The 12,163-nt window shown below is 40.4% G+C and overlaps 1 protein-coding gene across 4 annotated transcripts in view; it reads right to left on the bottom strand.

Annotated features, from left to right (window-relative positions):
* cdh7a (cadherin 7a) overlaps positions 1-12,163 on the bottom strand; it is a 104,113-nt gene that overhangs the window by 26,744 nt on the left and 65,206 nt on the right. For all 4 annotated transcript variants that reach the window (XM_079661886.1, XM_079661889.1, XM_079661887.1 and 1 more), the window contains exons 5-6: positions 3,929-4,096; positions 2,066-2,253 (exon numbers count right to left, since the gene is read on the bottom strand). In XM_079661886.1, coding sequence (XP_079518012.1) covers positions 2,066-2,253; positions 3,929-4,096 — 356 coding nt within the window. The remainder of the gene's footprint in view (positions 1-2,065; positions 2,254-3,928; positions 4,097-12,163) is intronic.

The following is a 12,163-nucleotide window of genomic DNA, read 5'->3' as shown; positions in this document are numbered from 1 at the left end:
CTTTGCAACATGTAACATACTGCAGGACAACATGGAATTGACACATCCATTGTCAGAGACTTACTGCGATAATGTATCTGCCCGTGTCTTGTGCAAAACAAACAAAGGATCAAATGGGCCCATCTGACAAGAATGGCTAGTGTCCAACAATGGCTGTGCCTCTCCAAACAAAAGAGCTGCAGCAATGAACCGTCACATCCATGTGGCCGTAGGAGGCCATTTAAAGTCTTCAGAAAACATGACGTGCTAAGTGTGAGCCATGAGCACTGCAGCATCCTAAAGTGAGGCAAGAAAGTGCAACGGATTTCCTGCGTAAATAAATAAGAGGCTTGGTTACACATTTAACTTGAGATGGTTTATTTATTCATGTAGGTGGGTATAGCATCCTGGTTTCCATTGCGAGAGGAGTGCTTATTTTGAGTGTTAAAGTCTCTGTTCCCTTCATCATCCTCACAGTGATGTGTATACTCTCACGAGCAAGTCCGGAGCTGTTGTGGTAGTAAATCTGCTTTGATTGACCATGGGATGTTAACTTTAATCTAATGTGTTGGATATCGTCAATACTGATTTGCCATTAGTGATTATCACTCAATCTAAAGGTGCAGAAGAAATCATGAAATGAGGCTTATGAGTAAAGAGGAGAAAGGGAAACTCAAAAAGGCATTATACTTTATATCCTTCAGTAAATTACCCTTGTGAAATTGTATCATTATTTTGTTCAGTTTATTATAACCGAAGAATGAGTAAATCATTGTGCGAGTGTGTTACGTGCCGTAGTGGGTGCTCGTGTGTGGGTGTCTCTCTCCCTTTCCCCCTGATTGTCTCCCTCCAGGTGCAGCCTCTTCCTCAGGTGCTCCCAATTCCCAATCAGGGCCTCCATAAAGGACCTGAGAAAGGCGGCAGTCGCTCTCTTCCTTCTGCTCTGGCTGCATATGCCATGTCTTTGTGTGAGACCTGTTGGGTTAACTTTTATTTTGCTCATTGTTAGATGTGCTTTAGATATATTTGGGCATTGTTTAATTGAGTCACTTTCTTTCAGAAGAAAGTTGTTCTGAGTTACCTTAACTTTGTTTTGCATATTGGCTGGTGAGCCTCTTTTTCTGTTGTCAATTAAAAGACCATCTTGTGGCTTCACAAATCAGTTTCCTCTCCTTCGCCCGTTTTTTTAAAATATTTGTGTTACTTCCCTTTGGTACACCTAGTCCGGGAGGGAACGTAACCGAGTGGTACAATTTCTCCCTAGTTTTAATATCTTACACATTTCCAAATAGTCAAATATTTCTCTTGCAGCCAAATCCCATGAAAAGAGCAAATATCTCTTTAAAATATCTGACTCAGCCCCATGTACATGACTCACTTGTGTATACCGTAAATATTTATTCATAAATATATATCGTTTTATTTTTAAAAGAAATCAGTGCACCGCAGTTCTTAGAAAATGTTACTGAGATAAAAGTAAACAGAATACTTTCATCTATGGATGAATACACATTTGGTGCTCTATTCTATATCTAGAATGACGTGTGTGGAATGGATAAATATACATCTCTGCCTAAGTTCATGGTTATAATGGACCAAATCATCCTGTGCTAGAGCGTGGCTCATTGATGTCTTTCTGACAACAATGGAGTTATTTGGCATAAAGGATTCAACGATGTCAAGTTGCACCACATGTTAATACGATCAATACATTGTTGGTATTCATATCCTTGAATATTTCACATGAGTGTAAAAACTTCCTTTCTGTGCGTTGGCTACAGATTAGTAACATTCTGGAGAAGAAAGAATAATAGTATTGTGAAAATGTGGTGTGTCTGTAAGTACGCAGATAGAAAAAGAGAGCATGTTGAACAGTCACACCGCTTCAATCAATATTCCAAGCAATATTGAATGCCACGCCAGCTGCTAAAGTACAGAGCTTTACCCAACAGCCGGAACATTTTGCCCTATGTCTCACTGACTTTCAGGAGGGAGGGTGAAGTACCATTTATGGGCAGAAAGTCATGGTACGAAGGTTTCAGTTTCTCAGGCTGTCTTCATTTGTATGTGTTTTTATATGCAGTACCTTTAGAAGGATGACGACCCCATCTTGTGTGTTCTCATCTGTTGTAATGTTGAACATGCCAGGCCCGTCGCCATCCATCAACCTGTAGTCCATCTCTGCGTTGGAGCCTATATCAGCGTCAGCCGCTTTGATTCTGGCCACCACAGATTGCACCGGCAGCGACTCCAGCACCGTGTACTGATAGTTCTCTGTAAGAGGAAAGACAGGAGCGGATGTTGGTAATGGATGTGTTCATTTCACCGCCAACTCACCTTCAAGCAGCTCAGCTTTTCTTATACCCCCTTCAGATTTGACTCGGCTGTGTGGCTCCTCAATAATTGTATGTTTCATAACACAGACAGGCAGCAGAGGTGGCACAAAGCACTTCGCTTTAACTCCACATTGCAGTGTAGAAGGCAACAGAAATGTGAATTATACAAATGAGGTACTACAAATCTATTTCTGTTGTCCCATTTCTACAGGTTTAACAGCTGAAGGATTATATTTATCAAATTATATAACTCCCTAACTGCTGTCGGGATGTAATGGGGAATCACTTGGAACAAAAAAGACAAAGCAAGAATTTAAAAAATGAATGATACTTAGATCCCTTTCAGAGGATGGGATGAATTGTCCACTTGAAGATTCTATTACACAAAAAGTCTCCAATGTGTTCCCTTAGCTTTTGTGTGACCCTGCGGATTGAAAGTACTCTTATGAGAATAAAGAAGGGAATCATATTCATAATCATAATCTCCCCAATCACCATGACAGAGCTCATTACGAGAGCTTTCTGTGTTCCTCACGTTGTCTCCCTCAGCCACCGTCTAAATGCTAATCTGCCTGACATTGTTTGCCGCCATGTAATCTTTATAATGGCTTTTTAATTTGCCGTGGAATAGCAGCTCTTTAAAAGACCGAAGAATTGCTTTCCTCCCTCCGATTTGCCCCATGCACCTACCTCCTGCATGAGCCTGTGCTCTCATGCAGCTAACCTTGGCTTTCCTTCTCTTCTCTTCCCTCGTTTCTTCCAAGGACTAGCTATAGCTTCTGCACTCTCTCTCAGCTCTGATGCTCAGTGATGGTCTATCGACTCTGACCCATGACCCTGCGAGCTCCACAGCAGGAGCAAAAAGCCCAAACTCCTCCAATGTCCCTTTTTTTCACAGTGTGACAGCACTGGGTTTAAACGGCATTGATCACTTGTTGTGCAAGTTTAAACCTTTCTTCCCCCCAGGGGCCTGCAAATTGACTCTGCTTCATGGCAGTCCAGTGGTGAGTACACCAGCTAGACAGGGGTTGGGCTATCGGCGGTAAACCGATTGCCGGAGCTTTGGATTATCATGAGAGGCACCGCATGCCTTTGAATCTTAAGGCTGGGCCTGGAACCCATTTGCAGCCCGTGAAATAGGCTGACAACAACAAAACGGCGCCTGATTGATCCTAGTATCGAGCGTGGAAGCATTCCCCAGCTCTGATGAGAGGAGCACACCTTGCACCAAGGCTGCTTTTTAATTTAGATGTTAAAGTCCTAATGTTTGCCAAAAAAGTGTAGGGAATTTGCCAAGATTAAGAGAGAATGGTGTTTGGACAGCAGTTAACAAAGAAAATGGATGGGATGAAGTTACATGGTAAAGATTTAATGTGTGTTTTGCTTCTAAGGTTTCTGAGTATGTTAACCTTGTTCTATCACACAAAAGGGTTGTTACAGATAAAATAGCAAATACTTTCAAGTGATTGATTTTCAAGGGTGGAATACGACAAAATCATATGCAAGCAGGTGGTTTTATTGGGATTGCTGGGTAGCCTAGCTGTTGAAAGCACTGAATATACCATAAACAACAAGCTCAACCCTGTAGGGACAATCGGGAACAGGGGTCTTACTGTGAGTGAAGTGAGGCGGGTTGTCGTTGACGTCAGTGAGTGTGACAGTAACAGAGGTGGTGCCGGAGAGCCCCCCCATCTGACCGACCATGTCTTTGGCCTGGATGACGAGCACATACTGGTCCCTCGTCTCCCGGTCCATGTTCGGCAGAGCTGTTCTGATGACACCTGAAGAGAAAGACAGAGGGTCAGACATACTGTTCCCACAGATTAACTCAAGTCCCCCTTCATCACCCTTTATCATTTGAATATATCATTTTCAAACATTTATTTAACATGATGTAATATGTATGCTTGATTTAATGAAGTTAACACATTATCTATTACCTGAAAGGAATTACTATAAGCTTTTTAGTGTTACTGACTCAACATATGGACATTTATCTTTTAAATTAATCACATCTGGTTTTAATTATTTAAGCTAAACACTTTTTCCAAATCCATGTTTATAATGGTAATCATTAAAAGCGTGTAAGGCCTCCAAACATACTATTTAAACAAACCCCCAATCAAATAAATCTCAGAGTAAAAATATATGTCAACCAAACATTTCCCACTAACAGGCTAGCTATGTTTGTTTTGAATTGTTTGGAAAACTGATTCACTATGTCACAGCAAATATTACCCGGACAGTGCCAAAATGTAAGTGTTAGTTTTGAATGCAAATGCGTGAACAAAAACACAGTATCAAGCAAAAAGACATCAACACAATTGAACTACCTGCCCTGAAATTAAATATCAAGGAAAGAGGAGTAGACCACTCAAATACTTTATTTATGTAAGAAAGGCTGCTCTAAAAGTATTTTATTTGTCTAAACATTATGAATTCAGACTGGAAAAACATTTTCATGTCATCTTTTCAAGCAGTGATCATGGAAGCCCATGACTTGAGGTTAATGGGTAGATGTCCATCATGGCTGGTAGCTTGTTTACACTACAGCAATGAACTGTGAGTCGACTGTTCCTCTGCTTTCAATCCAAATAGTTTAGTCTGGCATATGATGAGGTTACTGTTAAGACGCTGTCAGAAAAGGGAGCGCATCCAAGGGGACATGTTAGCCACCAGGGAAGGCATTATCTGTCTGTCCTCCTGTCATTATTGATCTGTCATCAGAAGAGGATCAGAGATGTGACAACACTGGCATCAAACGACTGACATTTCTCCGTTTGTGCATGAGCTGCTCGCCAAGATGTGACGACCATACACAAATACTCGAAAGGTTGTAGGGAAATATTTTCATTAATTACCTTTTTTCTAATCTCAACTTTATCTACGGACTACAAATGCAAAGAAAAAGTGCACTAGACTAATCCCTCAAAAGCAATCACTGTTGCTTTCAAAGTTAATGACTTCCCACACAATGTGTTTCTTTCATTAAATGGCACTTATTAAAGATTCATACAGAACATGGAAGATTTCTCATTATGGAACACACAAAGCCACAGCACACACTTTCTGAATAAATAATGGTTTTTAGTTGCTTTATCGCATTCACAGCCTGATTAAGCAGATCAAAGCACGGCTCTTGCTTAGAGTTAGCACCTGGAGAATTTATCATAATCCTTCAAATTAACCAGAAATTTGACATGTAATTGAAGTCCAATCTCTAGAGAAAAGGAAAAATATTGGATGTATTCTAGAATTCACAATCAGCTCTGCCCTTGACCGAGGAATCATCAAGAATGAGTTTACGAAGACAATTTTCTGATAAATCTCCAGAGATATAAGGTTTATTTTTGATTAATTGTTATAACCTGAAAAAGGTGCTGTTTTAATTGGGTGCTTTAAACGAATGTTAAATCCAAAATAAATAAATCTCCTCTGAAGATTTCTTAATGATTAAAATGTGGTCCACACACACACACACACACACACACACACACACACACACACACACACACACACACACACACACACACACACACACACACACACACACACACACACACACACACACACACACACACACACACACACACACACACACACACACACACACACACACACACACACACACACACACACACACACACACACACACACACACACACACACACACACACACACACACACACACACACACACACACACACACACACACACACACACACACGGTATTTGTAATCAAACCCAGTCCAGCAACTAAGAAGGAAGGACAAACAAATCAGGGAAAGTGGGTCGAGGGACCTCAAGAGAAAAATGAAGATGCCTTTGACCGTCAACCGCAGTTCTACTTGAAATTAAACAATTCCATTAAGTGTTTAATTTTCTCTCTCTGCCATCATTTATTAACGTCATTATAGTCCCTCCAGCTGAAAACTGTTATTGGCTACTCTAACTAAATGGCTCAGTTAGCTAAATTATAGTGAGCTGTCCACTTTCTTTTTTTCCAAAGTCCCTGCCAGTGGGCTTACAGTGGGATGACGGTGGTCAATAAAGCAATAATCTTTTGCTGTTGCTCTGCAAAACATGCCATTTCAGTCCTGCATGGAATAATGAACAGTGGTGCTGTCTCGCAACAGTGGAGGGAAATAAAGCTACCTTTCTCTCCTTTAGTTAAACCTCAACAACATCTGTGTTTTCCTTTTATACTTTTGTACCAGAAATGTAGGCATCTGTCTCAGTGTTGTGGATATTCACCCATCTGCTCTTTCGTTATTTCTCTCAGTCCTCCATCAATCCTTTCATAACTTCTGAGGCTGCTTCCTCCCGAAGTGTAACCTCACAGCCAATTAAAGACCACCACCACTGCTCCGGGGCCAGCAGCAGTGACACCTGTGAACCCTGTTTATCACCAAAGGTTATTTGACGCCTTCAATCCAACAAGGCTCCCATAATGCTTGCTTGATACAAACTGAGCCAACACTTTTTCTGTTCTCTACTCCATACAACATGGCCATAGGGACAAATCAGGCATGTGTAGACTTGAAAGAGCCATCTTTAAACATCTGGCAGAAGCAAAACTAAGTAGGAAGCAGGATAATGGTTGGATTATAATAGCCTCTGCAATGAAAATGGCTCCTAAAAGGTGAAATAAAGTAGAAAAAGATGTTAAGCTTTTGCAGACAGCAGAGAGACAAATGAGTGCTCTCTCTAAACCATATATAGGCTTCACAGACAATTGATATACTTATTTAATATCAGTGTTGGAGCCTTAGCTGGTGGTTAATGATGCCATGAATCCTGATTCCAGCCCCCTAAAAAACAGAGACATGTTTCTCCTCCCGCCTGGCCAGAAGCACACATACTTTTCACCGAGCGACACCACTAATCCACACGGCGCTGTTTGCAAGACTGCTGTTTGTCTGCTGGGTGCCAGCCTCCCCGCTCTCTATCTCTGTTACCCCGTGCGGCGCTGGTGTCATTCCTGGGGAGAGGCGATGATTAAAATCCTCCTGCTGCTATCACGGCACGGCCTCGCATTACGCCGTTGACTCCATGCCTCCGGTGCAAAGCCTGACGCATTGTAGACCGCGCATTTATCTAGCTGTCTGCGCACCACTGGCGGCAGACGGGTGGGCCAGGCTCCCCCGCTAAAGCCCAGATACTTGACATTTGTCTTAGGAAGAGGAAATAAAAAGTGCGAGACTTTCGGAGGAACCCCCTGGCTCTGCGTGTAGCTATGAGAGGTACTGATGAAGGTGATGAACACTTAAACATGAAGGCTGCAGTATGTGATTTGCTGTGACCCTAAGGCAGTCCGCTTACCAAGAATACATCCCATAACACAATAACAGGCCATACAAACAGGGAATAAAACCTCTAGCAAAGGTAGTTTATTACTGGGTGACGTTACAAGAATCATGCTCTAATAACTGGATACATATCCGTGTCGAGGGGCCACAACACAAAGGACCCAAGTGTTATACACAATATTTTTTCTAATGTTACGCTGCGTACACATCCAGGTGGTGCTTGCTGTTGGTGATTAGAATTGAAAAATTGCACCATTTTTATATTACAGGAGTCAGCCAGATTGATATCTAGCCTTAAGCTGAATGGTTTCGATTTAATGCCGTCGCAAACACAACAGTCTTTAACAGTCTGTATGTTGTCTTCTCCTGAATGTTGTACGTCTCTTGTTTGTTTTTTTGTATTTTTACAAGTAGCTCTACTCATCTCATTGTACCTGTATAGTGACAATAAAGGATTCTATTATTCTATTCTATTCTCAACGGAGCCACAGCAACACACTTTGTTTAAGTAATGGGATAAAGAAAGGTCTAAAAAAAGCCCATGCTTATATCTTAATCACAGGCTCATCACAGCAAATCCTTCTCCCCCTGACCTGTGCGCCAACATTTCCAACGTGATGATTGCACTGGGATTGAACCTGGCCTTTTCCTTTATTTCAGTGATTTTGGTTTAATTAAATTCCCAATCTGAGATGAGACAAAGCTGGGTCCGCCCAGGCCCCTCTCACCTGAATGCCTGTCATATTCAGATGCTCTGAGAGGCAAGCCGTGTCACATCTTAAATACCCCCTTCAGAGTGTAATTAATCCTCTCATTCAGGCACCTGGCATTTTCCACTAACTAAATTCTTCTCTTGTTATTCCTGCCATTGAGGCCTGTGAGCGTGCCTGCGTACGAGGCAGTGTTAATGTGCGCGGATAATTGTCTTTAAAGGACTTGCCATATAGCCAAGGTGTATGGAGCTGGAGGCAGCTGTTCAAACATCCTTGAGCCTGCCATCAATTAGAACGCAGTCCTTAACAGCTTTTACAATTTCAGCATCACCTTCAAACTAAACTACAAGCTATCAATCCATATATATCACCGAACACTGTCTTAACTGAGCAGCTTTAGGCGAAGCAACTTATGTATTTTGCCCACATTATGTATTAACCGGAAGTTATTGGAGCTATTCAGGATTAAGCACTTTTCCCAAAGGCACCTTGTAGATTCAATTTGGGATTAAGAAGCAGGGTTGTTAAGCGAAAGAGAGCCATGATGCTACCAACACCAGGTCACAGGCATCCCCCCCCCCCCCCCCCCCTGACCATTAGCCCTCTGCCACTTAATCGCTATTGCAGTATTGCAATTCGGAGCTTAGAGTGTATCTCAGCCCAGGCACTTTGTCAAAGTCACCCTCTGCTCTGGCCCAGGCCTGAGCTGCAAATGGGACTAATTAGTAACTTGCAAAGACAGAATCACAATGCTCATCCAACGACACTTAATCCAGGTCTGCTGTCTGAAAAGCTGGAGTCTCAGCCCCAGAGTGTATTGTGAAAGATACATGGTATTGACATTATGTTGAATACTTTATGAGTTACCACCAACAATGGGCTCCCTTTACCAGACAGAACTGAAGGCGGACATCATTTTAATCACCTGTAATGATTATAATGCCATTTAAACTGAGACTATGTGGCTTTTTAAATAAACATTACAGCATTACTTACTTAGAAAACAGCTAATTACAAGACAGATTAAAATGGACAACCAAGATTAATTAATTGATTGTTTTTTCTGCTACAGCCCACTTTGTCTGACCAGTATCTAACATTATATAATGTTAACTTATGCTTAATAATGTTGTAAAACTATTTTACATGCCATACTTTAACATTTCAATGTTACTATTACATCTTCAAAATCAAGGCAAATATTGTCACTATCTGGGAACAACCACTTGTGGCCACTGATAATGTGAATAATTGATCATCTAAATCTTTAAAGTCTGTAACCAAAGCTGTCAAATCAAAGTTTTGGAATTAAAGGTACAATATTTGCATAAAAAAAGAGTATAATATAATAATATATAAAGTATAACTAGCATAAAAAGGTACTAGCAGTATTATATGATTATTTACTATATAAGTATTTGCATTTTGAACTTAAGTACTACATTTGTCTAAGTATACTTACTAAAAGGAATGTATTTACTTTGTAAAAATCCAAGCATTGTGTTTTTAACTCTTCATTTAAAGCATAAAGAAAATCTTCAGAATGTGCTCATCTTGGAGGTTAAATACACAAAGGAGTATGTGCTTTTGAAAGGAATACAGGATATAAATGATATTTATGTACAAGCATATTTTGTGTTTTTGCAATTAAAATGAAAGTCAAATTGTGTCAAGGTGCAAGGACACACACTCTTACATTTGAGGATGCAATGTAGGTATGTAAGCACACTGAGAGCTTAACAAAACAAAATAAGACTGAGATCAAAAGGACATATCTGCATGGTTTTAAGTATGTACAAAGAATTCCATGTAGCATAAATTACCACCGGTTATATATATATATAATCACAATCCACTGCAGAACACAGGCCACTTACAGTGAGCAATCATAACCCATTAAAGCTTTTGAAATATCAACCTTGGGGTTTAAAGAATCCACTTAGCTTAATGAAAAACACGTCAGCAACCAAGGAGTATGAGCTCTGGTCATTGAGCGGAATGTCTCTAAGAAAAACATGATATGAGAGAAATAGCTACTTTATGGGCCAGACAAGCTGTTTGAACATCACTTAAGTAAATGTCTGCTCTCGCTCTAATTGGTATTGGTGTCATGAAGTCTCGCTTGAGTATCATCGAGAATCGGGTTCAAGTGTCCTTGGCAAACTTTGTTAAAGTTCATTGAAGAGCCAGATGCAAGTGGTTAAGTCTGGATCAGTCACTGTTTAAGAAATGACTGCTTGGAGACAACATGATCAACTAGAGAATGGAATTCCTGAAGAAATTGCTAGTGGGAATGCTTTATGCTGAAAAGCTGACGCGAAACTGCTATGCTGAAATGTAATGTGTAAGAAGAAAGTGAAGAATTAAGATTGAAATGATACATGAACACTGGGGGCTTGATTGTGTGATGAGAGAAGACAAGAAAGTAAAAAGGCTTGGAAAAGCAGCAGAATATTTGAACTGCAAACTTTTGAACTAACTTGATGGCGAATGATCTATCGCCATGCCAATGGCATTTGATGACATCCCATAATACGCTTAGATGCGTTGATGGCTGCATCGTTACCAAACCTGTGAAGTTTTGGGCGGTTTGGAGCATTTTCACTGAAGTTATGAGAAAACCGTGTTTCATGGTGAGCATTGTGTTGCCATGGCAATGGCATTTGAAGAAATCTCAAAACTGTCCCGTAGATGTCTTCACGGCTGGACTGTTAGCACACATGTGAAGGTTGAAAACTTTCTGAAAACTTTCATAGGAGTTATAGCGACATCGTCTTTTATGGCAAGGGATGCATTTCCACGGAAACGGCATATGATGAAACACCATAATTGACGTAGAGCTGTTGAGGGCTGGACCGTTAACCATTATATGTAATCAATGAGAGGAAAGCATTTGAATTGTTCTGAATGAGAGATAAACCTCTTACATGTGAACGTTTTGTTGAAGAACTGTAACAGATATCGGTGAACTTTCAAAGCGTGAAGCATGTCAAGGAACTTGAGCATCTGAAGTGTACTTTTTGTGTACTTTCAGGTTAATAATGTGGCCTTTTTGGCAGATTAACTAAAGGTGTGCGGCTGCTGTGGTGGGGAAAGATGAGGCTGAACTTACAATGGGGTTTAATGGAGACATGTTGAACATTTTTGTCACTTCATGCCCTCAAGAGGCATTTTGTTTAATTATTTTGCTTAATTTATTTTTATTTTTCAAGCTACGAGATGTTTTCCTACGTTTCTCATGAAAAATTATGGCTCAAGAATTATGGCAGGTTTAAAAGAAAATATGAAGGCACAATTAAATCTGTCCTCCACTCTGTGACATCACACACTCTAAATCTGAAGAAGGCCTCTTTACCAAGGTCTGAACAATGTTTAATATCTCTAAAAGTACGAATCAGATTTGAAAGTTGTGTTACACGAATAATGTCAAAGATGTGTAACATTTTAAAGTTGGAATGAGGTTTCTGAGTGAAAGTATGAAGGAGCAGTTAGCAGTTGAAGTTGCATGAAGATTGTTCAAGTCTGAAGAGCTTCTCCATTGACTTCCATGTTAACAATTTGATGAATTATGGGATGTATCTCTGGAATTCTGAAAGTTATGAATAAGAAAAGTAATAGCCATCGATTCCCGACCGAGCTGAATGTTTTGATGTTTGAACAGAGTTTCTGCGATGTGGAATGTGGGAGAAGGAGAGGTGCAAAATAACCCGGCGGAATAATAAATAATTTTGTGCGTAGCATAACATATAGTTGGAATGCTGTAGTAGCAAAAGCAAGATCAGTTGCTTTTAGATTTGAATCATTTAAAGTGGTGGGACAATTTTTA

Source organism: Notothenia rossii (genome assembly GCF_949606895.1).
Source record: "Notothenia rossii genome assembly, chromosome: 12".
In the NCBI taxonomy this organism is placed as follows: Eukaryota; Metazoa; Chordata; class Actinopteri; order Perciformes; family Nototheniidae; genus Notothenia; species Notothenia rossii.
This window is presented reverse-complemented; position numbering and strand designations above follow the sequence as displayed.